This window comes from Budorcas taxicolor, chromosome 15 (assembly GCF_023091745.1).
Source record: "Budorcas taxicolor isolate Tak-1 chromosome 15, Takin1.1, whole genome shotgun sequence".
Lineage (NCBI taxonomy): Eukaryota > Metazoa > Chordata > Mammalia > Artiodactyla > Bovidae > Budorcas > Budorcas taxicolor.
This window is the reverse complement of record NC_068924.1, coordinates 41,791,694-41,817,732: the sequence shown is the minus strand read 5'-3', so window position 1 is coordinate 41,817,732 and position 26,039 is coordinate 41,791,694. Positions and strand designations below refer to the sequence as shown.

General features: G+C 45.3%; 2 protein-coding genes across 3 annotated transcripts in view; one reads left to right on the top strand and one right to left on the bottom strand.

Moving 5' to 3' along the window:
- SBF2 (SET binding factor 2) overlaps positions 1-3,680 on the bottom strand; it is a 505,755-nt gene extending 502,075 nt beyond the window's left edge. The window contains exon 1 of the mRNA XM_052653316.1: positions 3,497-3,680. Coding sequence (XP_052509276.1) covers positions 3,497-3,551 — 55 coding nt within the window. The 5' untranslated portion in view covers positions 3,552-3,680. The remainder of the gene's footprint in view (positions 1-3,496) is intronic.
- Positions 3,681-13,647: 9,967 nt separating this feature from the next.
- On the top strand, positions 13,648-15,930 carry ADM (adrenomedullin). 2 transcript variants are annotated; one of them, XM_052652714.1, is made up of 5 exons: positions 13,648-13,787; positions 13,869-13,970; positions 14,178-14,296; positions 14,447-14,596; positions 14,831-15,930. In XM_052652714.1, the coding sequence occupies exons 3-5, from the start codon at positions 14,199-14,201 to the stop codon at positions 15,150-15,152; spliced, it is 570 nt and encodes a 189-aa protein (XP_052508674.1). In that variant the 5' UTR covers positions 13,648-13,787; positions 13,869-13,970; positions 14,178-14,198; the 3' UTR covers positions 15,153-15,930. The 2 variants fall into 2 exon arrangements, with proteins under 2 accessions (XP_052508674.1, XP_052508673.1); XM_052652713.1 differs by lacking the exon at positions 13,869-13,970 and having other exon boundaries at positions 13,654-13,787.
- The last annotated feature ends 10,109 nt before the right edge of the window (positions 15,931-26,039 follow it).

Below are 26,039 nucleotides of genomic sequence, written 5' to 3'. Positions count from 1 at the left end.
TATTCCCCAGCTCCGTCCATTAAGAAAGCCTGAAAGCAGTATAACAATACAGCAGCAGTAAACACACAGCACTGAGATCTTAGCTTCTAAATGTCATCCATCGTTAAAACAATCCAGGTCTCCCTAGAGAAATGGCTGATTTCAGCACTGAGGCAGGGATAGTACAACATAAGCCCAAAACATCTTCTTATGCCAAAAAGTGTTAAAAAAAAAAAAAAGCCACTCAAAGTAAAACACTCACAGTGGGGACATGTCATAAAGACACAGAAGCCAGAGTGAATGGGCTCTAGTTGGCCAAATGAGGAAAATTTGAAGAACTAAATAAACAGTAACAATATAACCCAGCCAAAAAAAAAGAAAACCATGAATCCATACAGATATAAATGCATAAAGGAATACATTACCTGTTTGACGAGGACCAAGACACATAGTTTCAAAGCAATCCTCATGAAAAACATTAGCTATTTTTTCTTTAATTTTTTAATTTTAATTGGAGGAAAAACATTAAACTATTAAATATTAACTTTAGGGAATTCTCTGGTGGTCCAGTGGATTTCCATACATCCACTACAGGGGACACAGGTTGGGGAACTAAGATTCCACAAGCTGCACAAGGGACTTCCCACAAGATGGGAAGTGGTAAAGAATCCACCAGTCAATGCAGGAGACCCAAGAGACGCAGGTTCAATCCCTGGGCTGGGATGATCCGCTGGAGTAGGAAATGGCAACCCACTCCAGTAATCTTGACTGAGAAATTCCATGGACAGAGGAGCCTGGCGGGCTATTGTACATGGCATAGTAAAGTGTCAGACACAACTGAACATGCACACACACAATCTTCATTAGGGTCAAGATTATGAAAATCAAGAGAAGATGAGGGAATCATTTCAGATTGAAGAAGTCATGACGCATACAGCCAAAAATGTACTGAAAGTAAATGAGAACTTAATGAAATTCATCACCATCAAGTATGCAAGCAATAAACTCCTGAAGATCAGTATGATTCCTCAGCTGAGCTCCAAAGCTAGCTATCCAAGAGCTTGCCTCACCTGTGATGAGATGGCCCTATGGCAAATAAATGCAATATATGATTCTGAACCAGATTCTTTTGCCAGTAAAGAGACGGCATAATCAACAAAACTTGAACCAGTACTGAAACAGGAGGGGCGGGGGCAGGGAATGATACAGCCTGAGGACACGACAATTAGATTAGAACCAAATAGGTCCAAGATGGCGAACAAGCTGACTTCCACTACACCTTGAGCTTCAGTATAACGCTCACTGTAACACATCAGCAAGCTAAGTGACACACCTTCCAGCACCATGACAGGTTTGAAGCCAGCCACCAAAGACCAAAAAGTGAGCAATAGCCCGATTCCTGGAAATTTCCACCCCTTCCCCAAAACAGTAATCCTCCTACTTATTAGCCCATGAAATTATCCAGCCCATAAAAACTAACCAAGCCATAATTCAAGGCTGTTCTCTTCGGAAATGGTCCACACTCCGCTTGTGGAGTATGTTGTTCACTCACTAGGTCGGGTTCGATTCTTTTTAACCCAATGGACTGCAGCATGCCTCCGCTATCTCCCAGAGTTTGCCCAAGTTCATGTCCAATTGAGTCGCTGATGCTATCTAACCAACTCATCCTCTGCCACCACATTCTCCTTTCACCTTCAATCTTTCCCAGCATCAGGGTCTTATCCAATGAACTGCCTCTTCTATCAGGTGACCAAAGTATTGGAGCTTCAGCATCAGTCCTTACAATAAATATTCAGGGTTGGTTGTGGAGTGTTTCTCTCTAAATAAATCCACTTATCTATCAATTTGTCTCTCACTGAATTCTTTCTGTGATGACACATCAAGAACCTGAGCTTCATTAGTCCTGAAACCAGGTGTGTGTGATCACAGTTAGCAGATGGTGGGTTCTCAGTGGGTTCCAGTTTCGCAGGTGGGCTCAAGTCCCAATCTGAGATACACTGTTTCAATCTGAGAGCTACACGAAGTACTTTGTCAGTGTAAATTTCCTGATTTTTGATGATTGCACTCTGATCATGCAGGGGAATATCCTTGTTTGTAGAAAATACACAACCTGGGGTGATAGGGAAGGCATCAAGTCAGCACTTCCTAATGGTTCAGGGAGGAAAAGGTTCTTTGTACCATACTTAGAAGTTTTCTGCAAGTTTTTGATTGTTTCCATTTTTTCTAAGTGAGAAAAAACTCAAAGTCACTAAAAATGAAACAATGTTAAATACAAACTCTGCTTCTCCATATTGTCAATCCTGGCAAGAAAGAGATAGCAGACTATGCAAAATTACCAGGAAATAAATAAAACTTTGTGTAGCCCGAAAATATTTTAAATATAGGCCAACCCTTCTCTTGCTAATCTCAATCAGGTCAAGAATAATTAAAGACTATAAAAAGTCCCCACTAAAGGAAGTTATTAGGAGAGGAATAGTGAAAGGGGCAGCCCACCAAGAGTGGGAAGAACAATGGTATTCTGAAGCTACAAACGGCTGTAACCATCAGCAAAACACAATCTCAGCATCTCCTCTGAAAAAGGAAGGGCTGTCTAGCTGAGACTTTAAATTTCTTGTAAATTACCCTGACGTTACCCTGAAATAGATGTGCTTCCCCAATTCATTACCTTATGCTTAGCTACACAGTAATACAAAAGGAATACAAAAATAAACGTGCATAAACGGTGAATTATCTTAAACTGTGGAAATCTCTCCATTAAAATACATCTGCCAGATTGTTACCTAAGCGGATAATTCTGCGACGAATGAAGACTAATTAAAACACTCATTAAAGTGAAATAGGATCACCTGCAGCGATGTGCTGACGGTCCTTATTTAAAAGATCGTATTCAGACTCCTTTTGAAATGACCGTCAGATTTGTCCTGAAAGAACAAGGAGCATTTCCTAGAAATGTTCATAAGTTCAAGGCTCACTTGCCCTCTCTCGGTACCATGCGTCCACGGGCGCGGTGACTAGACGGGCCCCCACCAGCTCAGGGGTGAGGTAGCACTGGACTCTCAGCACTTCCTTTCGGAGAGGACAGCCCCCTGCGTCATGCGTTACTCACTCAGGATGCTAGGCAGAAGTTTATCCCCGAGGAACTTAGCACAGTTGGCTCCCGCCCTCCCAGCCCTGAAGCCCTGACCCAAGCCCGCCGGCACCGGGGCGATGCCCCTGGTACCCGGCCCTCTTCAGAGCGAGAGCCACGGCACCCAGTCGCCTCAGCTGGGCCGCCCGGGGCCCGGAGGACGAGGCCGCCTCCTCCTCCTCCTCCCTCGCCCCTCGTGCCGGCCCCTCACGCCCACCGCGAGGCTCAGCCGGGCCATCAAGGCCCGACGCCGAGTGCCAGCTCCACCGGGGCCGGGACCGGCCCTCCCCGCCTCCCGGCCGCGATGCCCAGCCCAGAGAAGCCCACTGGACGGCAGCCGGGGGGCGGGGGCAGGGAGGCCCGGGGGCGGCGCCCGCCCCACACCCTTACCTGGCTTCTCGTGGTCGTAGCCGACTACGATGAAGTAGTCGGCCAGCCTGGCCATGGCCTCCGCCGCCGCGCCCGAGAAGCAGGTGCCCGTCGCCCCCCTCGCCGCCGCCGCCCACCGGGCCCGGGAGGGCTCAGCATTTTCCCTGCAGCAGCAGTAGCGGCAGCGGCGGCCCTTCAGCCATGTTTGACAACCGAGGCGCGCTCTGCGCCTGCGCCGCTCTTAGCGCCCGCTGCTTCCCCGCCCCCACCCGCGCTGCCTCATCGACCCAAGCCCCGGCGGAGAGCCCACCCCCACCCTCCCCCGGCCGCTCGGACAGCCGATCTTGGCAGTAGGCAGCCTAGTGTATTCCTACTGTCACAGCAGCCTCTCGGGGTGCTTCACTTTGAGGCCCGGCTGCCCCTCCGCGGCCCACCTCCCGCTCCCCTGTTTTTCCTAAAGCAGGGTGTCCTTCCTTCCGTCCTCTCCACTCTTTCTTTCTGGGTCTGGGAAGAAGAGACAGGGATAGATGAGGGGGTCTCCTGGAAAGTTTGCTGCTTCCCCTCCCCACCCCCACCTTCAACGGCCCCTCCACCCGGTCACCCGCCTTCCCAAGGCAAGATTCTCCCGCCCTCGACTGGAAGCCTGGAATTTGCACCGCCAGGGCTTTTGCTGCACGTTTCCTGTTTATGTTGTGCAGATGGGAATTTTAGGAACATGCCACCGAGCAGGCGGAGGAGGGAGAGGCTTTTGCGCAATCCTCAGAGGCGCCTCGTGCTTTAGTGCTGGGTGGGCTGGGGGCTGTTGGCCTGGGCTTCCCCCAGAGCGCCTGGGGAGGCTGAATTCCTCCAAAGAATGCGGCATCCCCGGGATCCTCCTGAACTGGCCCGGAACAACCGAGTCCAAGGGAGAAGGCTTGTGTCTCCCCAAAGAGTTCTTCCTGCCCAGGTTTTCGCCCCCTGCAGCGGTCCCAGTGCTCTATGCTGCAGGAGCAGGTGGTGGATTTCAACGTCCCTGTTCAAACAATGCAATTAAAATGAATTCGTGTGTATCATCATCCAATCTAGGAATTATCTAGGTCACTTTCTTGTTACTGCACCTCTTATTGTTTGGAATTTGGCAAGTGAGAAACCCAGGTGAGCATGCTTTGCCCTCTCTTAGTATCTCATGAAGTTTTGGTAGCAGGATAAGTTACAAGGGAAGCTTGGGAAATCTTCATAGTTTGCAAATGTGATCATCATCCTAGTTGCTTATCACTACTCATTATTAATTGAGGGTTTAACCTTTACCATTTACTCTTAGCAGAGGGTCTTTTAAGTGCTTAACTAGTATGTTTGATGAGTGAATATACAAATTCCCCCAGCTACCAGCAGGAAGCTGCAGTGGCTCGAACTCTGAATTGAAAGTTCAGAGATTTGGTGTCTCAGCTACTGAAAGTTTACTCTCATTGATCATTTCCTCTTTTTGTGTGTGTGGCACTTTTTTCACCTACAGATTGAGAGGGTTGGGCTGCACTAGAACTGAAACTCCTTGAATACTTGAACTCAGGGAGTTCATTTGCAAATTGCTTATGGTCAAACTGAATCAACCTAGTTGCAGATGTGGAGGGAAGATAGCAGATAGGTCTTGAAAATAATTAAACTAAAATGCTTTAGTCACACCTCAAGTAAGAATCTTCTCTATAACTTCCCTGAGAGCTCATCTAACTTGATCACTTTCAGTAAAGCTTAATTTAACTTCCTTGCGAGGCTGCCTATTCCACTGTTTAACAACACTATTGTTGGAAAGTTCTTCTGTGTTATGTCAATTGTCCTGTAACTTCCCCCAATTTTGCTCTATGGAAATACCCAGAAAAAAATCTATCTTTGTATAATAGCCTTTCTCATTTTTAAGCAGCTATCATATTCCTTCCCCATTTTACTTTTTTCTAATGGTGAAATTCACAAATCATAAAAGGAACCATTCTAAAGTGTGCAGTTCAGTGGTATTTAGTACGTTCATAATGTTGTGCAACTACCCCCTCTATCTAGTTCTAAAATACTTTCACCACCCAAAAGAAAACCCTGCACCCATAAAGCAGTCACTCCCATTTTCCCCTCCCCCAGTTTCTGATAACTATCAGCTTGCTTTCTGTCTCTATGGATTTATCTAGTATGGATATTTGATTTAAATACAATCATACAATATATGACCTTTCATATCTGGGTTCTTTCACTAGTATAATGCTTTCCAGTTTCGTTCATGCTGTAGCATGTATCAGTACTTAATTCTTTTTCATGGTTGAATAGCATTCCATTGTATGTATATACTATGCAAAGTCAATTTTATCTAATTTTTCTTTTGTCTCCTGTGCTTTGGTGTCATATCTAAGAATCCATTGCCAAATCCAAGATCACTCCTTGGAAGTGAAGATTTACTCCTAATTTTCTTCTAAGACTTTCATAGTTTACTCTTGTTTTAGGCCACTGATTCATTTTGAGTTGATTTTTACATATGATAAGAGGTAGGGGTCCCACTGTACTTTTAAAATGTTTTTTTTTAATTTCATTCACAAGCATTTGTTCAAATTAGTGTTATTACATAAGTCCCCTATATACAAACCTTGAAGTTGCAAACTTTCAAAGATAAGAATGTCCATGCCAATCCCTGTATGCCCTGCTATTGTACTGTACTATTCAAGGTACTGTAAGATTGAAAAATGTTTTGTTATGTTTTTCTGTACATATTGTGTAAAAAGTATTATAAGCCTATTATAGTACAGTACTATATACCTGATTGTGTTAGTTGAGTACCTAGGCTAACTTTGTTGGTCTTAACGAGCAAATTGGACTTATGAACGCACTCTCAGGATGGAACTCATTGGTATGGGGGGGAGGACTTACTGTATTATTTTTTAATCAAAATTTTGCTATTTTCAAGCTTCAAATCAAATGTTTGCTTTTAGACATATTTCATCTGTTGAATCATATGTAGGCTGCCAGCCCATTTGCAAATGGATGTTTTGTAGCATAGGGATTTTGAGATACTCCAGGTATATATATAAAGACACCATGTATTTGTATACACATGTGAATATATTTAGCATACACTGGAACTGTATTTTGCTTCTCAGCCAACAGCTGCCAGTCTGCTGAAACTGATAAGCCCTGACAAGGCAGCCTGATTACTGAGGTTAGCTGAAGGCCAGACCATCCCCTGAGATAACCACCATCACCTCTCACCAAAGAGTAAGGGAGTAAAGCAAACCCAGATTTGTTTTACTGAAGTGGGGCAGGAGCAGGAGGGAGGAAGACTATGCTTTATAAGACAAAAGGAGCTGATTACTAGTAAGCAAGAACAATCAGCCTGCTCTTCCTACATTCAGCTGTTGTGAAGTAAGTGGTTGATCTATACAGTGATTTCAAGTGCTTCCTGTGGTTAGCCACTAAAGTTCAGAGGTAATATGACAGTTCGATTTGACCAAGCAGGGCTGGGGCCTATTCAAATGGTCTCTACCAACCAGTAACAACGGAGACTAAGCAGCTATGGTAGATTCCCTGATCCACTGCCACATCTCCATCCACTCAGTTGCCCAAATAAGAAACAATGATTGCTAAGCTTGCCACCTGCCTCCCTCATAACCCTATATTCCTCACTGAGTCCTACTGATCCTGCTCCCCAAATATGTATGCTTCTCTCCCCACTCACTGCCAGCCCACTCATCTGAGCCACTATCACCTTCCACCTTGACTATTGCAATAGCTTCCTAACTGGTTTCCCTGCTTCACTGGCAGTCCCAGACTTTCCTAGTAGGTAAAACGTCAGGACGGTAAGTAGATTATGAACACTTGTCATCAAATTAAATCTGTATAGGAAACATACTATTTCTACCTTGAGTGTTTATGTTTAGGGTGCAGGAAGGATACTTCAGAGATGGCTAACAGAAATTATCGTGCAGTTGCTTTCATGTGTGTAATTATATGAATAATTGAATCTTGACACATAAAGTACCTCTGACATTTAGCAGTATAAATAGGTGCTGTGAGAGATTGCAGGCTGCTTTAACTTAGATTGCATGTCTATTTGGTGAGTGGGACTGGCTGTGGAATGTGCAGAGACCAAAGCAAAATGAAAATGTAGGAGTCTCTCTGTTCAAAAATTATTAAGAATTTCAAAGCAGAAACAAGCAGAACATTAAATCAAGTGTGGGACCCTATGTGACTGAACATGGTGCACATCCATGAAGACAGCTCTGTTGGTGAAATTTAGGATGGAATGTGTGCGTGTGTATTGAGATTATGTGGGGACTAGGCCCTCGCCAGTCTCTCCAGGGCACCACCACTGCACTGCTCCCCATCTTGTTCCTCAATCCAGTCATCACACTTGATAGCCACAGTGACCTTTCAAATAAATGTATATAGAAACTGAAAACTTTCCATTTTCACTTTCATGCATTGGAGAAGGAAATGGCAATCCACTTCAGTGTTCTTGCCTGGAGAATCCCAGGGACCGGGGAGCCTGGTGGGAGGCCGTCTATGGGGTCGCACAGATTCTGACACAACTGAAGTGACTTAGCAGCAGCAGCAGATCATATCTCTCCCATCTTCAAACCTGTCAATAGCTTCCCAAATCACTCTGAATAAAATGCAAAATCTTCATTATATTCCAAAGGGCCCTATTTACTCTAACTTTGATAACCTCCTTAATCTCATTTCATGCCTCTCTTCTCCCTCACTCAGTGAATTTCAGTCTCCTTTTGTCTCCCCTAATGTCCCAAGTTCTTTCTTACCTCTAAGCATTTGTGCATAGTTTCCTCCATTTGGAACATTAGGTCTCCCTAATCTTGCTTTTCCTTCAGAACACTTCAGTTTCAGTTCAGTCGCTCAGTCGTGTCTGACTCTGCGACCTCATGGACTGCAGCACGCCAGGCCTCCCTGTCCATCACCAACTCCCGGAGTTTACTTAAACCCCTGTCCATTGAGTCAGTGATGCCATCCAACCATCCCCTTCTTCCATCTTCAATCTTTCCAAACATCAGGGTCTTTTCAAATGAGTCAGTTCTTTGCATCAGGTGGCCAGAGAATTGGAATTTCATCTTCAGCATCAGTCCTTCCAATGAATATTCAGGACTGATTTCCTTTAGGATGGACTGGTTGGCTCTCCTTGCAGTCCAAGGGACTCTCAAGAGTCTTCTCCAACACCACAGTTTAAAAGCATCAATTCTTCTGCGCTCAGCTTTCTTTATAGTCCAACTCTCACAGCTATACATAATTACTGGAAAAACCATAGCTTTGACTAGACATCCCTTTGCCGGCAAAGTAATGTCTCTGCTTTTGAATATGCTGTCTAGGTTGGTCATAACTTTCTTTCCAAGGAGCAAGCATTTTTTAAATTTCATGGCTGCAGTCACCATCTGCAGTGATTTTGGAGCCCCCCACGAAATAAAGTCTGTCACTGTTTCCATTGTTTCCCCATTTATTTGCCATGAAGTGATGGGGCCAAATGCCATGATCTTAGTTTTCTGAATGTTGAGTTTTAAGCCAACTTTTTCACTCTCCTCTTTCACTTTCATCAAGAGGATCTTTAGTTCTTCACTTTCTGCCATAAGGGTGGTGTCATCTGCATATCTGACGTTATTGATATTTCTTCCAACGATCTTGATTCCAACACTTACCAACACTTACCATGTGCTTATTATTCCTATGAGGATTTGTTTATATTTGCCTACCCTACATGCTATAAGCTCATTGAGAGCAAGAATGATACTTGCATTGATGATTATTGTATGCCCAGCATTTAGCACAGAGAAAGGCATGTAATACATGCTCAGTAAATGTTGAAGGAACAAATGACTTTCAGATCATGTAGGCCCATACATTAGAATTGCCTCATTCTGCTGGTTTTAATCTGCTAGTACAGTATCCCCACCTGGAGGCAGGTGGCATGATGGTGGTTCCCTCTCATTAACACCATTTCTCATTGGCTAAGGATGACCCCAAATGATCTAATCATCTCTATTATACTGCATTTATTAATGCCATTCACTGTTCTACCAGTAGTAAATTTTTCTTAAAGTCATTTCACCTCATTCTGTTCTAGATGTTAGTATAAGTTTTTATATGTTAACCATCTTCTCTGTGTTCTCCTTCATCTGTCCTACACCAACTTATACTCTTTAAGCTTCAGGGAGGTTTGTCTTCTGGCTTTAACAAATACAAGGACTGATTATTTCTGTCCATATGTTGTGTGCAAGAGCACAAAAATGAGGCAGCAAAAGCATTTTCTTTTTGCTGATGCCCTGGAAAATCCTATGCCCTACAAAGAGAGAGGTTAACTGCCCTCATCTACCACTCCAAGACAGAAATTAATGCAGTAGAAACAGTACTTTTTATTGCATCAGCATTCTTTACTTGGTCCACCTCCTGAAACTGTATGTTTATTTTATACTTAAATTAGTTTGTGTACATGTGCATTTTTCTGGAAAGGATCTATATCTTATTAGCTTTAGAGAAGTCAGAGATTTAAAAAACAAAAACAAAAACAAGTACCCTGACCTTTGTACTCTGCTTTACTTTTTCTCCTGACTAAATTTGAGAAGCTGATTAGCTCCTTTCTCTAAACCACTTGGTATTTTGACTCCCAGATGCTTCTTGAAAGTTGTTTTCAAATGAAATTGGTAAATAAGCCTCAGCAGAGGCATTTTGAACCATATGAATAATAAATGCATTATAAACATTCCTGTTTGAAGAAAGAGGCATCAGAGATAATTATGCAATGCACTTAGCTACTCAAGTTTAGTTATTCTTATTAATATTATTAATACTATTTATTCTCATTTCTTTTCTTCATGACCTGAGTGTGGTCACACTGGCTTTAGGAATTGCGTCCACAGTGTTAACTGAGAAGCCACCACCAAAATTTTTTTAAAACTCCAAACATTACTAAGAATAAGGCTTGGATTTAGGGCCTAAAAATAATTCAGTTGGAATGTGAAGTTGAGACACCATTATACAACAAGGCTTCTGGCATGTTTGTATATCTGTATATATGATGTCAGCATACATATAATTATTACAATGCTTTGGGGGTTTATTTACAACATGACCTTTTAAAAATTCTTGGACACAAGAAAGAAGTGGATCTTCATTAACTAGATTGTTCTTCTGTTTCTCTCACTTGTTTTGCCAGTGAGATTTTAAAGATGTTTCTTCCTGCACTTCCTTCCTTCCTTCCTTGTACTCTGTGTGAATCTACAATCGCTGCAACTTGAATGGATGAAACTCCACAAATCGCCAAAAGCAGAACTCCTTCTAGGCTGTTTCTTTCCAAATCCGATATTCAACCGTGAATGCATTCTAGTGATTGTCCCCGCCTTTAACAGTAAGTAAACGAACCCCAGGTTCCAAGGGGGAAAAAAAACAGATGCCAACATTTGGCAAAGTTTATAGCTATGTTTCAACTTTTCCTCCACGGCACTTTGGGAAAACCCTATGGCCCTCGTCGCCGACCCACATAAACACACACTTTCGAAGATACGGGTGTTCTAGCAAAATCCTGAGCCGCCTAGCCAGGACTCTACTTAAAGAAAGATTTGACGGCGTTCTCAAGCTTCGGACTTCTAAGTGCCAGAGCTACAAGGCGCACCGGGGCTGATAAGGAGCGTGCCAAGGCTCTCAGGTGGGAATTCCTGGCACCGCCCCTACGCCGCTGGCGTAGGCACTGGAGCTCGGTGGAATCTCCACTTCTGGGTCGGGTTTGCTTGTTGAAGCCTCTAGTAGCGCAAAACTAAGTCTGCACCAAGAGCAGGCTTCGCGGTCCTTAAGCGGGAGCGGGAGCTCAGCGCCCTCCACCCTCATTCCTTCCCCCATCCCCTCCACCCTCCCTTTCTCCTGGAATCAGGGCTCTCCTAAAGGACACAGCGGGGAGGCCACGAGGTGCAGCTGAAGAGTCCTCTGCAGACCAAACCCCCCAGGGCTGGAGGGAACTGGAAGGAACGAGTCCAGACCACGGGACCTTCCCTGGCTGTGGGCCGGCGCCCAGCTGTCCTTGACCTCCCCAGCAGTCGGAGGCGCGCGCCGGGGAAATGAAAGTAAAAACCTGTCTTGGCACGGACCCAGGTGGAAGCTGGCGACGAGTTGGTCGCATCCGCAGACAAGAGTGACAGACAGCGAGTCCTAGACAGGGTCGCTGCGAAAAGTCAGACTCGCAGACAAACTGAAAGAAAGCGATGAGAAATGGGAGACGAGCGAGAAAAACAGAATAGTTGGGACTGGGGCGGCTCCTGGAAACAGAGCAAGCGTTCAGTAATAACCTGCAGTCTGCGGTGCGGGCCGACCAGCCGCCAAACCTCATCTACTGCGGCGACTGCCCGGAGGCCAGACACGCGGCCCGAACCTTCCGACCCTCTGCGTGTCCAGCCCAAGTCCGAGCCCAGGGATCTGTCCCTCATCCGGAGCTGGAACTGAGGTCCGCTCAGGTGACTCCCTCGGGGAAGAGCCCTCAGAATAAATAGCTTCGAGGCGACCATTCCTTCCCCAAGTGCAATGTCCACCGGTCATTCCTGGGAGTGAAAAGGCGGCTGAGGCAGCAGTGCTCGGCCCAGGCCAGGCAAGGTCCGTGCGCGCCCTAGCGCCAGCCGTCTGTGCCCTGGGTCTCAGAACTAGAGTGGCAGGGCAGGTAGGGAGCTTAGGGATCCGCTGAGGGCAAGTTATAGATGCGGAAGCTAGAAGGTGGGGGCGTAACTTGCCCAAGTTCATGTAGAGAATCGCTGTCGGGTGAGGACTGGAAGCTGGTCCACAGAGTTCTAGTGGTCCCTCACCCTCCTCCTGTCAGTCTAGACTCTCAGCTTCAGGACACGTATCCAGGGTAGTGGGTGACAGAACTACAGAAGCTCTCCTGCAAGAAGAGGGGGACTCCCGCGGGGCTAAGTTCCCTCCCCATTTTGACCTCCAGAATTTAAGTAAGAAAGTGAAGTCAAGAAGCAGTGATGGAAGAGCATAAACGGGTGACAAACGTGTTTGGGGGTGATTCATCATGAACAGGCATAAATCCTTGGGCGGGGGCTAGGACTCTCCTCTCCCCCTTGAGGAGATGATGGCCCCAGCCTAGAAAAATATCCTTGCCGCGCCCCACTCCAGTCTGCCATGCATGCTTCCTGGCCGAGCTGTTTACCACCTTTGGTGTGACTTTGAGCAAATGCTTACCCCTCTGAACTTTAGTTTTCTCATTTCACCAGGTGGAAAATTGATGTTACCTTCCTTGTCTAACTCAAGGGTAGGTGTGAGGATCAAAGGAGATCAGGATGTGGCCATGGTTTGTAAAGTGTAAAGCGATTAACATACGTGAAGCATTAGTGTGTTCCTTGGCAGTAAATCCTCACGTTTACAAGGGGTGAATGAAGGCTTCAAGGGCAGTCAGGCAAACTCTCAGGTTGTAACCTTATAAGGCATAATTTGATTACGGGGGGGGGGGAACGAAACTGTATTCTTCGTCGTAATTTTGGTTATTCCTATATTTCCAAACAGGCATGCAAATTCTGAAACTTCAGGTGACTCCCCACTCTAACTCCCAATTCTCAAATTAGCCTTTCGGAGCCTTGCCCCTATTGCGAAATCTTACCAGTCCATCCCCAGAACCCAGAGTCTCGGCCGCTCGGGGTTGGGGGGGGAGGAGCAGCGCTGGCGAGCCCCCCTCCTCTCAGTAGTGCTCTGCGCCCTGCCCGTGAGGCTCCGCGGGAGTCTGGGGTCGCGGCCAGGTCAGGCACCAAGCCGGCACGGGGTGCGGTCCACTCGAGGCCACAGCTCCCGAGGTCTGGGGTTCGGGTCATCCACGTGGTACCCCGCGCTGGCTCTTGCAGTTCTGTGCCAGACCTTACACTCTGGGCTGCATGGGTCCTAGGTAAGGAAGGACCCCAAGAGGTTGTACCGGCTCTGCTTCGTCCCGGCTTAAGGTCTGAACGCTGTGCCGGGGCAGTTCCTGCATCAGTCTCCTGGAGCTCATCTCTAAAACTTTCTAGGCATGAGGGACACCCCTCTCCCCAACCTACAAACCCCACACTCACGGACAAGCAATGCGCGTGCCCGATTATAGAGCGCGCGCCCAAGGGAAGGGAGGGAGGGAGTGAAGGGCGCTTAGGCCCCGCCCCCCTGCTCTCTTATAAAGCCCAGGAACGCGAGCCGGCCACTCAGTGGTTTCTTGGTGACACTAGGCGAAACAGCTCGAACCTTCTCACTTTTGGCTTCTCACTGCAGCTTCGACGTCGGGGTTTTGCCACTGCCAGAGCGCCGTCTCAGACTTAATACTCCAAAGAATTTTGGCAGATCACCCCCTCAGCAGGTATGCACCGCGGGCGGGGCGGGTTGAAGTTGTGGGGGCTTGCCTAGAAGCGCTGAGTGAGGGGTACAATCTACTTTGCAGGGTCCTCTGCTGGGTGCGTCCCACATCCCGAGCCCAGCTCGTGGACACAACTGGAACTCCAGAGACCCAGTCCCCTCTGCTCCGTCAGCCAAATTCTGAGAAGTTGAGTGGGGAACCTCTGGGAGCCTGGCGCTGCGCAGCGGCCTCCCCTGCAGGGCCTGTCACCCGCTTGGCGGGTGCAAATGCCGCTGGCGCCTCTCTGCGCCCCTGGGAGATAAGCGTCTGAGTCAGGCGGAGTGCAGGCTCACCCTGGCCGCGCTGGGGGCAGGCCCGGACACTCAAGCTCCGCTCTTTTTTCTCCTTCCCCAGGGTCTGCGCATCGCCGCCGGGATGAAGCTGGTTCCCGTCGCCCTCATGTACCTGGGCTCGCTCATCTTCCTAGGCGTGGACACCGCACGGCTCGACGTGGCGGCAGAGTTCCGAAAGAAGTGAGTGGCTGGCAGCGCCTTCCCCAGTCTTGGTACCTGCAAGGCAAGGGAAACTGACCAGTGGTCGCCGAGGGGTTAGAACTGAAGAGGAATGGGAATGGGCCAAGACCTCGCCAGGACGATTGCGAATGGAGCCTCTTTGTTTTTTAGATGGAATAAGTGGGCGCTAAGTCGTGGAAAAAGGGAACTTCGCGAGTCCCGTAGCTACCCCACCGGGCTCGCCGACATGAAGGCCGGGCCTGTCCAGACTCTTATTCGGCCCCAGGACGTGAAGGGCGCCTCTCGCAGCCCTCAGGCCAGGTAACTACGCCAGGCGCTGTTGCGGATCCCTCCTCCTTTGCCCTAGCCCTGGGGATCATCAGGGCTGTATTGCAGTTGAGATGGAGATGGCAATTTCTAGCTCCCTCCGGTCTTAGAATGGCTGCGTTCCCGATGCCTGGGACCAAAGACCTGCTTGGTGGTGGTGGTGATGATGGTGGAGGTGGTGGTGGTGGTGGGGGGGGGTCTCACATAGCCTTCCTTTCCCGTCTCCAGCAGTCCTGACGCAGCCCGCATCCGAGTCAAGCGCTACCGCCAGAGTTTGAACAACTTCCAGGGCCAGCGGGGCTTTGGTTGTCGCTTCGGGACGTGCACGGTGCAGAAGTTGGCGCATCAGATCTACCAGTTCACGGACAAGGACAAGGACGGAGTCGCCCCCAGGAACAAGATCAGCCCTCAGGGCTACGGCCGTCGACGCCGACGTTCACTGCCCGAGGCCGGCTTGGGTCGGACTCTATTACAGCCTCCAGAGCCAAAGGCGCGAGGGGCCCCGGACTCCCGGGTGCATCAAGTATTTGCCACCCTCCTTAGGATTTAGGCGCCTGGGCAGCAGCGAACAGTCGCGCACGCCTCTCGCCGGCACCTCTCGGGCGGGAGGGCTTCCGCGAGCCGAGCCCCTCACTCAGCCCGTGGGCCCGGGCTGAGAACAGCCCCGAGAGACCGAAAGTCCAGGAGGCACCGTCCGGCAGCCAGCGAGCACTGGCTTTGCAGGAACGCGTCCTCCGCGGCGGAGAGACAGTGTTCTCTCCATACTAATTGGGGCCAGGTGCCCAGGGTGGGGAGGTGGGTGCAGAGGGAATCCAAAGGAGCGTCGTCTGCCAGGCTCACGGAGAGGAGAAACTGCGAAATAAATGCTGAGACCCTCAGAGGCAAGGGTCTGAGCCACTGCCGTGCCCGCCCACAAACTGATTCCTGATGGGGTGTCACCCCACCGGGGTGCAAGCCTCACTATTACTTGAACTTTCCGAAACCTAGAGAGGAAAAGTGCAATGAGTGTTGTATATACAGAGGTAATTATCAATATTTAAATTTGTTGTTGTCAAAGATTTTTTTGTAACTTCAAATATAGAGATATTTTTGTACGTTATATATTGTATTAAGGGCATTTTCAAGCAATTGTATTGTTCCCCTCCCCTCTATTTTAATAAGTGAATGTCTCAGCGAGATGCAACGTTGTTTGCTGCGTGGAATGTGAGAGTGTGTGCGTGAAAGAGATGAGTTACCTCTTGTGGAAGAAGAAAACACCATGTCTGTATAATCTATTTACATAAAGTGGGTGATTTAAGAAGTAGCAAACCAATAAACTGTCTCAGTGCTGATTCATTCTCGGGTCACGAGTCTTGGGAGGGAGAGTGTCCCGGGTCTCGGTCTGCCCGGGAGCCTTGGGGTCCTGCCGCCTGGCGTGGGAAGGTTAGGACGGCTGCGCTGGCTGAGCTGCCGGAGTAACCCTCTACGGTGGGACGCGCGGAGCGCGTCTTGCTTGCCGCTCGGGGCTTTGCGGAGATGTTCCAGGTCCCATCCTCGTGGGGCAGGGGGGCCGGGTAGAGTAGAGTGAGCCCTTAGTGGGGAGGTGAACTTGGACTCTCGATTGCGCAACAGAGTCCCAGATTTTACGGAGTGGCTCACGGAACCCCGCGCGAAAGCGCCCCTCGGAGAGTTGGGGTGGTCTCAGGCTTTCCAGCTGAGGAGTTTCCCCCTGCCGCAGCGGTGTTAAAGTTAGAAGCGACTCCAGCAAAAAGCGCGAGCTCCTCCGGGAAGTGCTCAGCCGGGCCAGTTAACCCCAGTCCTCTCCCGGTCCGGAACCCCAGCGAGTCGGCGGGCTCATAAGCGATGTTGCGGCGCCCCCAGCCGGCCGCCTCCGACGTGCCAGAGAGCCGTCAGGCGGTACGTGCGGTTTAATAAGTCCTCCTACGTGGGAGTCAGCACACAGCCTTAATGAAAGAGGAAAGAAAAAAACAGTTCGCAGATGCCAACCAGGACTGCCCCCCCCAGACCTGTACCGTGGCTCACTGTTCTGGGACCGTGACTCAGCGCCCACACGCTGCGCAGCGTGCAGCTGCTGACCGGAGGCGGGCCGGACGGACGTGCCGCCGGAACCGTGCGCCTGCGACGGCCTGAGACCTTCATTGTTCCCGCCTCTCCTTGCCGCTCTCCTCTTCCTTCCTCCTTCCCAAGACTTTTTCATTTTTTTTCTACACTTCTTTCCCTTCTTCCTTCCTCCCCTTTGCTTAAATTTATACCTAATCATCTTAGACGGTTGACCCCAGTTCTGGTGATACAAGCCAGACACTAAGCTCCAGTGGGTGACTAGAAGGGCAGCGGACATTGAAACAGTTCGGACAGAAGAGGGGGATAGGAGAAGGCACCCTACTATTGATGCCCCTGTCCCATTGGTCTCAGTCAACATCCTAGAGACCCAGGATGGAACGTTGGTGCTTCTGGGTGATCTCAGAAACCTTCCTGGTGAAGAAAATCTGACGGTGAGTTTGAATAATAAAAGCGTTTCCAGGGCAGCCTACCTTGTTTTTGTTTTTGCATCCACTGCATACCACAAGGTCCCTTCTGAGGGCCTAGAATAGTTCCTTTCAGAAAAAGCCTGAGTGAGGCTGAAAGAGGGCCAAGGTCTGGGGTCCAGAGACTGCCTGCTTCTGAAGCAGTTTCCAGTTCAAAGAAAGTAGATCCTAGTATGTGGAATGTCTTCGAAGACCATCTGAGACCTCTGTTTTGAGCACCTGGCTGTTGAACCTGTAGTCTTCATATAGTTCATTGTCCTATTTGATCTTAGTTTTATGAGGTTTGTTAGGATTCTAGGGGTTACAAATGCAGCAAGAGCCCATCCTGTCCTCAAGATCCTTCTAGTAAAATTCACTTAGAGGGAGCTCTGTGCCAGGCACTGCACAAGGTGCAGGGGATGTATTGGAAGAGTAACTACAAAATCCAGTTTTGGAATTCCCATGCCAGTGAGTGGTTTTGAGTGGTCTGAAGGGGCTACAAAAACCAGAGAGCCACAAACACTTCAGGCTTGCAGACAGTAACTCGGGGTTAAATACTCACCCTTCTCCTTGAGCCAACGTTTGTCCCAGAGCCACAGAGCCCTTCAGCCAAACCTCACCCTGGCAGAGTTTCAGCCAGCAGGCAAAGCTGCCAAAGGCAGGTTGGGCACTAGCTTAGGGCTGTTCTGAGCAGGGAGCAGGCATTTGCCTTCTGCCCAGGGAGTCTTATGACTCCCTTCAGGGAATCCAAGGCAAGTGAAAGAGATGGTTCAGCTCTGAGATGAAGAGGCAGCTGTTCAGATGGAGTCCTTCCCAACTAAAAAAAAATCAGTGATTGGAGATGTGTCTGAAGAGACAAGAGACCTTCCTTGAACCAGTCCAGTACAAGTTCTGAATTGACTGAAGGTCATCATCAAACTGTGGAGACCTTCTCTGTGAACCATCCAACCTTCCTTCTGAAATTTTTTTTTTCTTTTCCTAAGGTGTCAAAGCCTGTCAGGATAAGGCCTCTCGATTCCAAGAACACATCGTTTATCAACAGTGATGAGTCATTTGTGAGCTGATCCGACCTGTCGGCGGCTGAAGAGTAGCCACAGCTTTTATCTTTAGCTACTGTTGCTGGCTGTGGGAATGGTACCATCCATTTGTAATCAAACACAATGTACCAAGCAGTTTCTTCAAAAGCTGACACCTTGGCTGAACAGCTAAGGGTGGAAGGGAATGATGGGGAGGAATGGAAACCGATTTCTTTTTTTAGCACCTGCTTTGTATCTGACATTCTCCTTGCCACTTTAATCTCTTATCTCATTTAATTCTTACAGCAGCCTTGTGGAGTGGGTGTTATTATCTCTGTTCTGTCTGCGGATAAAGAGGTTGAACCTCAGAGACGTAAAGTAACTAAGCCAAGGTCACACAGTGAGTGATCAGGGCTGGAGTTTGGATTTGCACTCAAGTGCTACAGGCTATTTTGATGCTATGAAGACATAGAGGGTAAGGTGGGATAATTTTAACATTTGAATTCTCAAGCCAGATGTCCCCAAATGTCCTCTAATATGAAGATGGATTGGGTAGGTGATTTCCACCTGTGGTTCTGAGAGATTTACATGAGGCTGGTAGGACTGGAAACCAGAATGGCTTCAGTGGTATGCTCAGTGAGTGCAAAATAAATAAATGAAGTGAGTTTTTAAATTCTTGGACCTGGTTTGAAGCAGGGATTATAAATCAGAAATAGTCTCTTTCCCCCCCTGAGCTAAGCTACTGACCTCTTTGGTTTTTGTTGCCAAATATAGTTAGAACATACACTGAAGACCTCAAGAGCTGGCTTCTGAGAGGAAGGCCTTCTGAGCTTTTCCTGGCCAAACCCAGTCCCACACTGCAGGTCTTGAGTCGCTTGGAAGGACACCTGTGTCTACAAAGCTGCAAATAGAGTTTCCACCCTTAGGTGGAAGCTTTGTCTTTGGCAACTGCTGCCTAGGCCAGCTTTTCAGCTGACAGAGTTCTGAGTGCTGCCCCTCCTTTCCCCAGCTGGGAAGCCAAGGGTCTTGTTAGCTTGGATCCCACAGAGCTTTTTGACAAAGCCTGATTGGAGGCTTGGTCTTCATTTGCATGGGAAGAAGGGTGAGGCTAGATAGCTATTTGGTGGTCCCACTGGTCTCCTTCCAGAGTTATTTTGGAACGTTCTGGAAAAATAATAAAATGACTGTGACCACACAGGCAGATGAATTTACTAGGTTATTGTACATCTATCAAAAACCAGAAAGTAGTTTTGAGTATTAAGATGAGTTTTTGAGAAGGAAATGCATGTTACTTATTATACAATATTTATTCAGTGTAAAAAAAGAGAAATGATTCACCTTTCATACCACTCCCAGAGAGATAACCACAACTAATATTTTAGTGTTTACCTTTTAAGATGTTTTTAGACGTATACACATATACACATTCTTAAAAACAACTTGAGTGCAGAGAGCTAAATTAAACATACTCCTCAGTTTAAGGCAAGTTGTTGTTATCCGTCTTTGCAAGGCTTCTCTCTTGTTGTAATTATTTATTTTTCTCCTTTATTTCGCATCCCCCTTCCCATGTCCTCCACAGGAACTGTCTTTCATATGTTTGATATTTTACTTATTCTATGTTTATAATCCCGTAAAATTGTTTTGTGGTTTTGTGATTATGTGTTTGCGTGTGTATGTGTTCTGTGTGAAGCACTTTATCATTCCAAACTTGTTCTTTCCAATTAATCAGTATCAGCTCTTCTTTTCGGGAACAAAGACCTGCTGATTTTAGGACTTAATAATGCTCAGGTTCTTGATGTCTCATCACAGAAAGAATTCGGTGAGAGACAGTGATAGGTTAAGAAGTGGATTATTTAGAGAGACGTGCACTCCACAGACAGAGTGTGAGCCATCTCAGAAGGAGAGGGCAGCCATGACTATGTGTTTTAAACATACAAGTATATTGTGTTAAAATTTTTCCATGGGGTCGCTAAAGTCAGACACGACTGAGCGACTTCATTTTCACTTTTCACTTTCATGCATTGGAGAAGGAACTGGCAATCCACTCCAGTGTTCTTGCCTGGAGAATCCCAGGGACAGGGGAGCCTGGTAGGCTGCCGTCTATGGGGTCGCACAGAGTCGAACATGACTGAAGCGACTTAGCAGCAGTAGCAGCAGCATAGTGTGTTAAAAATTTTCCTACTTTTTCTTATTAACCACTTAAAAAATAATTATCCAAGTAGATTATTCCTTCTTACAGCTGCATATTATGGAGTAACAATGCGTCTACCACATTTTAATTTTTTTGTCTCTTAATGAGAGACACTTGGGTTGCCTCCAGCCCCTGTTTGCCACAAATAATGTATACAAGAACATCCTGTTTCATGTCCTCTAATGGATCTGAATAAGAATTTCTTCAGATTATATATCCAGAAATGGCATCACGAGACTTCTGCAGACAATGCTGAATTTTGTGAGATTACTTTTCAGAATGCCTGTAACCAGTTTGTATTCCCACCCACAGTGCATGTTCCTACCTCCCTGTCTCCCTGTCAACCTCTGTATGGATTCACGTTTGCCATCCAAAAAGGTTTACATTAATAAGGTACTTTGATTTGATTTAACTTCCATTACTGATTACTACTGAATTTTAGCACGTCATTTATTTTATTATTTTAAAGGTAAATTCTTAGAAGTAAAATTATTTAGACCATTTTCTCACTCCACATGCAAATATAAACTAAAAATGTTTTAAAGATTTACATGTAACCTCTGAAACCTTAAAACTTCCAGAAGAAAACATAGCCAATGTGTTCTTTGATGTTGGTCTTAACAAAAACTTTTCTTGTCTCCTCAGGCAAGGACAACAAAAGCAAAAATAAACAAATGAGACCACATCAAGCTAAAAAGCTTTTGGATAGCAAAGGAAGCTATCAACAAAACAAAAAGGCAACCTACTGAATGAGAGAAGATGTTTGCAAATGACGCATCTGATGAGGGGTTAATATCCAAAATATGTAAAGAACTTGAACAACTCAATATCAAAAAACCAGTCTGATTAAAAAATGGGCAGAGGATCTGAATAAGTATTTTTCCAAAAAAAACATACAAAAGGTCAATAAGAGCATTGAAAAGATACCCAACAACACTCATCATCAGGGAAACAAAAATCAAAACCACAATGAAACACCACCTTACATGAGTCAGAATGGCTATCATCTAAAAGACAAGAAATATCAGGTGTTGTAGAGGATGCAGAGTAAAAGCAATCCTTGTCACTGTTGATGTGAATCTAAATTGGTATAACCTCTATGGAAAACAGCATGAGGGGTCCTCAAAAAAAAAAAAAAAATTAAAATGGAGCTACCAAGCAATCTAGCAATTATATTCCTGGGTATTTATTTTAAAAATAATAATAAATAAATAAAATAAAAATAAAAATAAACACGCTAATTTGAATAGATGTGTGCAAGAGGAGCCTGGTGGGCTGCAGTCCATGGGATAGCAAAGAGTTGGACACGACTGAACTATTAAGCACACAGCACACATGTACCTGTATGATACACAATAGAATATTCAGTTCTGTTCAGTTCAGTTCAGTCCCTCAGTCGTGTCCAACTCTTTGCGACCCCATGAATCGCTGCACGCCAGGCCTCCCTGTCCATCACCAACTCCTGGAGTTCATTCAGACTCACGTGCATCAAGTCAGTGATGCCATCCAGCCATCTCATCCTCTGTCGTCCCCTTCTCCTCCTGCCCCCAGTCCTTCCCAGCATCAGAGTCTTTTCCAATGAGTCAACTCTTCGCATGAGGTGGCCAAAGTACTGGAGTTTCAGCTTTAACATCATTCCTTCCAAAGAAATCCCAGGGCTGATCTCCTTCAGAATGGACTGATTGGATGTCCTTGCAGTCCAAGGGACTTTCAAGAGTCTTCTCCAACACCACAGTTCAAAAGCATCAGTTCTTTGGCGCTCAGCTTTCTTCACAGTCCAACTCTCACATCCATACATGACCACTGTTGTTTAGTCATAAATAAGAATGAAATCTTGTTGCAACAGACATGGATGGACCTAAAGGGCATTACGCTAAGTGAAATGTCAGACAGAAAGACAAATACTATATGTTTTCACTTACAGATAGAATTAAAAAAAAAAAAAAAAACAGGACAAAACAGAAATAGATACAGAGAAGAAACTAGTAGTTGCTAGAGGGAAGGAGGATGGGGAATGGATAAAATAGGTGAAAGGGATTAAGAAGCATAAACCACCAGTTGCAGAATAAGTAAATCACACGAACGTAATGTACAGCACAGGAAATACAGTCAATAATATCGTGATAACTTTGCATGGTGCATGCTCAGTTATGTCTGGAACCTTTTACCAGGGAATGGTATAGAGTGTGCAGTCTGGTCACTGTGCGTGCGCTCACTTGTGTCTGTCTCTTTGCGACCCCATGGACTGTAGCCCACCTGGCTCCTCTCTCCACGGGGTTTTTCCCTCCAAGAATACAAGAATACTGGAGCAGATTGCCATTCCCTTCTCCAGGGGATCTTCCCGACCCAGGGATGGAAACCCTGTCTCCTGGTCTCTGGCATTGTCAGGCAAATTTTTTACCACTGAACCACCTGAGAAGCCCCAACTTTGCCTGGTGCATAATCTATAAAAATCACTACATTGTATACCTGAAACTAATATAGTATTGTAAGTCAACTATATTTCAATTAAAAAAAAAAGTAAATTTATTGAGCCCATGAGTATGTACTTTTTTGTTAATTATTGTATACATATTGCCAGATTAGCCTCTGGGATGATCAGGTTTTACTTCTACTAACAGTAAATGTCAGTCTCCTATATTCTTAGAAACACTGAGCATTATCCCTCTTTCTTAATACTGTGTTATCTGATAGGTAAAAATGATATTTCTTATTAGAAAGTTTTATTCTTTTCCTATGTTTTTAGACTACATTTATAGATTGCTAATTCTGCACATTTTTAGTTGATGCCTTCATTATTTTTAAAAGAAAAAAATTTATTTATTTGGCTGCACTGGGTGTTAACTGTGGCATGCAGGATCTTTAGTTGTGGTATGTAAACTCTTAATTGTGGCATGTGGGATCTTACCAGGGATTGAACCTGGGCCTCCTGCGTTGGGAGCCTGGAGTCTCAGCCACTGGACCACCAGAGAAGTCCCTATACTTTCATTCTAATAACTCTATAATCTTTATCAGCTGACTCTTAGTCATCATGATTTATTTCCTGTTTCTGTAATTTTGGGTTCTGAGCTCACCTTGTTAAAGCTTCTGGGTTGAGGTGAATTGCTCCAGAGAGGTTTGTGTTTGTTTTTTCTTACTGCTCCAGAGTTGTTATACCAGATTTTTTTTTATTGGAGTATAATTGCTTTACAATGTTGTGTTAGTGTCTGTTGTACAACAGCGTGAATCAGCTGTATGTACATATATTTCGTCTCCCTCTTATACCAGCCATTTTTAATATTAATTTCCTGATTTGGTGTTTCTAAACCATGCAGATGGCTTTTGTGTTGGAGAAGTGGGGCATAGCTTTTGGAGGATCCTGGATTTACTCCAGTGTCTCAGTTCCTTTTCTTCTGTCCCTAAGAAAGTTTCTTTATTACCAGGGAGAGGAAAATCCTCCCCGAAGCCCGAGCAACTATTGATACTTTTCAGTTCAAGCTCTCCATTCTGATTTTCAGTTACCTTGGTTTGGTCTCTTGTGAATTTTCTGTATGTTCATGGGAGTTCAGTTATCTATTTAAAAGGATGTTAAGTATGCTTTACTTAACATGTCTAGGTGTTTTATAGTAGTTGAATTTTTAGCTTATCTAGTTTGCCATTATCATCAAAAATAGGAGTCAGTATCAACTCTTCTCATTATTACTTTAATTTACAATATTTCATTGATCAATGGTAATGAAATATTTTTCACATCTTTATGATAATTTACATGTCCTCATATATATTGTTTTGTTGCTATTGATCCTTTTATTCTGTTGAAGTGTTTTTTTATTTGAAATTCTGCTTAATTTAGGAATATTAAAGTTTTGTCACATACACATATTCCTTTTTTTGTGAAATGTGATTTATTTTTTTGCCCTATAAAGCTTTAGATATTTATATAAACAAAAATACTAGTTTTTCCCTTAATTTTTGCCTTTGTTGGCTTGATTAGGAAGTCCTTCTCTGTCTTAATATTTCAGAATATTCACCTATTTTTCTATTATTCATCTGATTTCATTTTGTACTTTAAACATTTTAAGGTGACTAGAATTTATTTTGTATTTCAGAATATTCATCTATTTTTCTATTATTCATCTGATTTCATTTTGTACTTTAAACATTTTAAGGTGACTAGAATTTATTTTGGTATATGATGTAAGGTAGAGATTTAACTTTATTTTTTTCCCCAAAGGATTAGCAGTTATCTAATACATATATTAATACTAAGTAATATACATTTTCTACAGGACTTGAGAGGTTTCCTTCATCATAGACTACAGAAGTTTTCAGACTGTGTTCTATAGAGCCACAAGGTTTCCTGGGGTTATTTCTGCAGATTCCTGGGGAGACGAGGAGGAAGAAAAAGAGCTAGACTCCCCAGCCCCAGTGGCGGTAGTGGTGAAGAACCTGGCAGCCGATGCAGGATACGTAAGAGGTGAGGGTTTGATCCCTGGGTTGGGAAGATCCCCTGGAGGAGAGCAGGGCAACCCGGTCCACTCCCATATTCTCACCTAGAGAATCCAATGGACAGAGGAGCCTGACGGGCTACAGTCCATAGGGCTGCTCAGAGTCGGACATGACTGAAGTGACTTAGCACACGCACTCTAGCCTCAAGCGGAGCAGGTCTACTCTTTCTTGTTTTGTATGTTGGGGTCCCATGTCAGGGTTTATTTGAAGAAAGAATTCATCTGCCTGCAAATCATTAATACAGCATAAATCTCTTGCAATTAAAAAAATTTAATTACTTTTTGTTGGAGTATATTTGATTTATAATGTGTTAGTTTCTGCTGTATAGCAGAGTGAATCAATTCTACTTATATATATATCCACTCTTTTTTAGATTCTGTTCTCATATAGGTCATTACAGAGTATTGAGTAGAGTTCTCTGAGCTATACAATAGGTTCTTATTGGTTATCCATTTTATATATATATTAGTGTGTATATGTCAATCCCAATCTCCCAATTTGTCTCTCTCTCTTACAATAAATCTCAAACTATAAATGTTTGAATTTGTTTCTGGCCCTTTTATTCTCTTCCATAGTCTGTCTTTTCCTATACTAGATTAACAATTTAAAAAATTGTTACTTTTCAAATTTAACAACAAAAAAATTGAGATAATAACAAAAGAACTCTCATATACCTGTTATTAAAATTCAACAATTATCAAGACTTTGTCACACTTCTAAAGGAGCCTCTTGAAAGTGAAAGAGGAGAGTGAAAAAGTTGGCTTAAAGCTCAACATTCAGAAAACTAAGATCATGGCATCTGGTCCCATCACTTCATAGGAAATAGATGGGGAAACAGTGGAAACAGTGTCAGACTTTATTTTGGGGGGCTCCAAAATCACTGCAGATGGTGCTTGCAGCCATGAAATGAAAAGACACTTACTCCTTGGAAGGAAAGTTGTGACCAACCTAGACAGCATATTAAAAAGCAGAGAGATTACTTCGCACAAAGGTCTGTCTAGTCAAGGCTATGGTTTTTCCAGTAGTCATGTATGGATGTAAGAGTTGGACTATAAAGAAGGCTGAGCACTGAAGAATTGATGCTTTTGAACTGTGGTGTTGGAGAAGACTCGAGAGTCCCTTGGACTGCAAGGAGATCCAACCAGTCCATCCTATAGGAGATCAATCCTGGGTGTTCATTGGAAGGACTGATGCTGAAGCTGAAATTCCAATACTTTGGCCACCTGATGCAAAGAGCT

Bases quoted from the DNA above. Each gene is read 5' to 3' on its own strand.
- ADM (XM_052652714.1), top strand. From the start codon at position 14,199: ATGAAGCTGGTTCCCGTCGCCCTCATGTACCTGGGCTCGCTCATCTTC. The intron at 14,297-14,446 runs GTGAGTGGCTGG...TTTGTTTTTTAG, and splicing joins GCGGCAGAGTTCCGAAAGAA to ATGGAATAAGTGGGCGCTAA. The intron at 14,597-14,830 runs GTAACTACGCCA...TCCCGTCTCCAG, and splicing joins TCTCGCAGCCCTCAGGCCAG to CAGTCCTGACGCAGCCCGCA.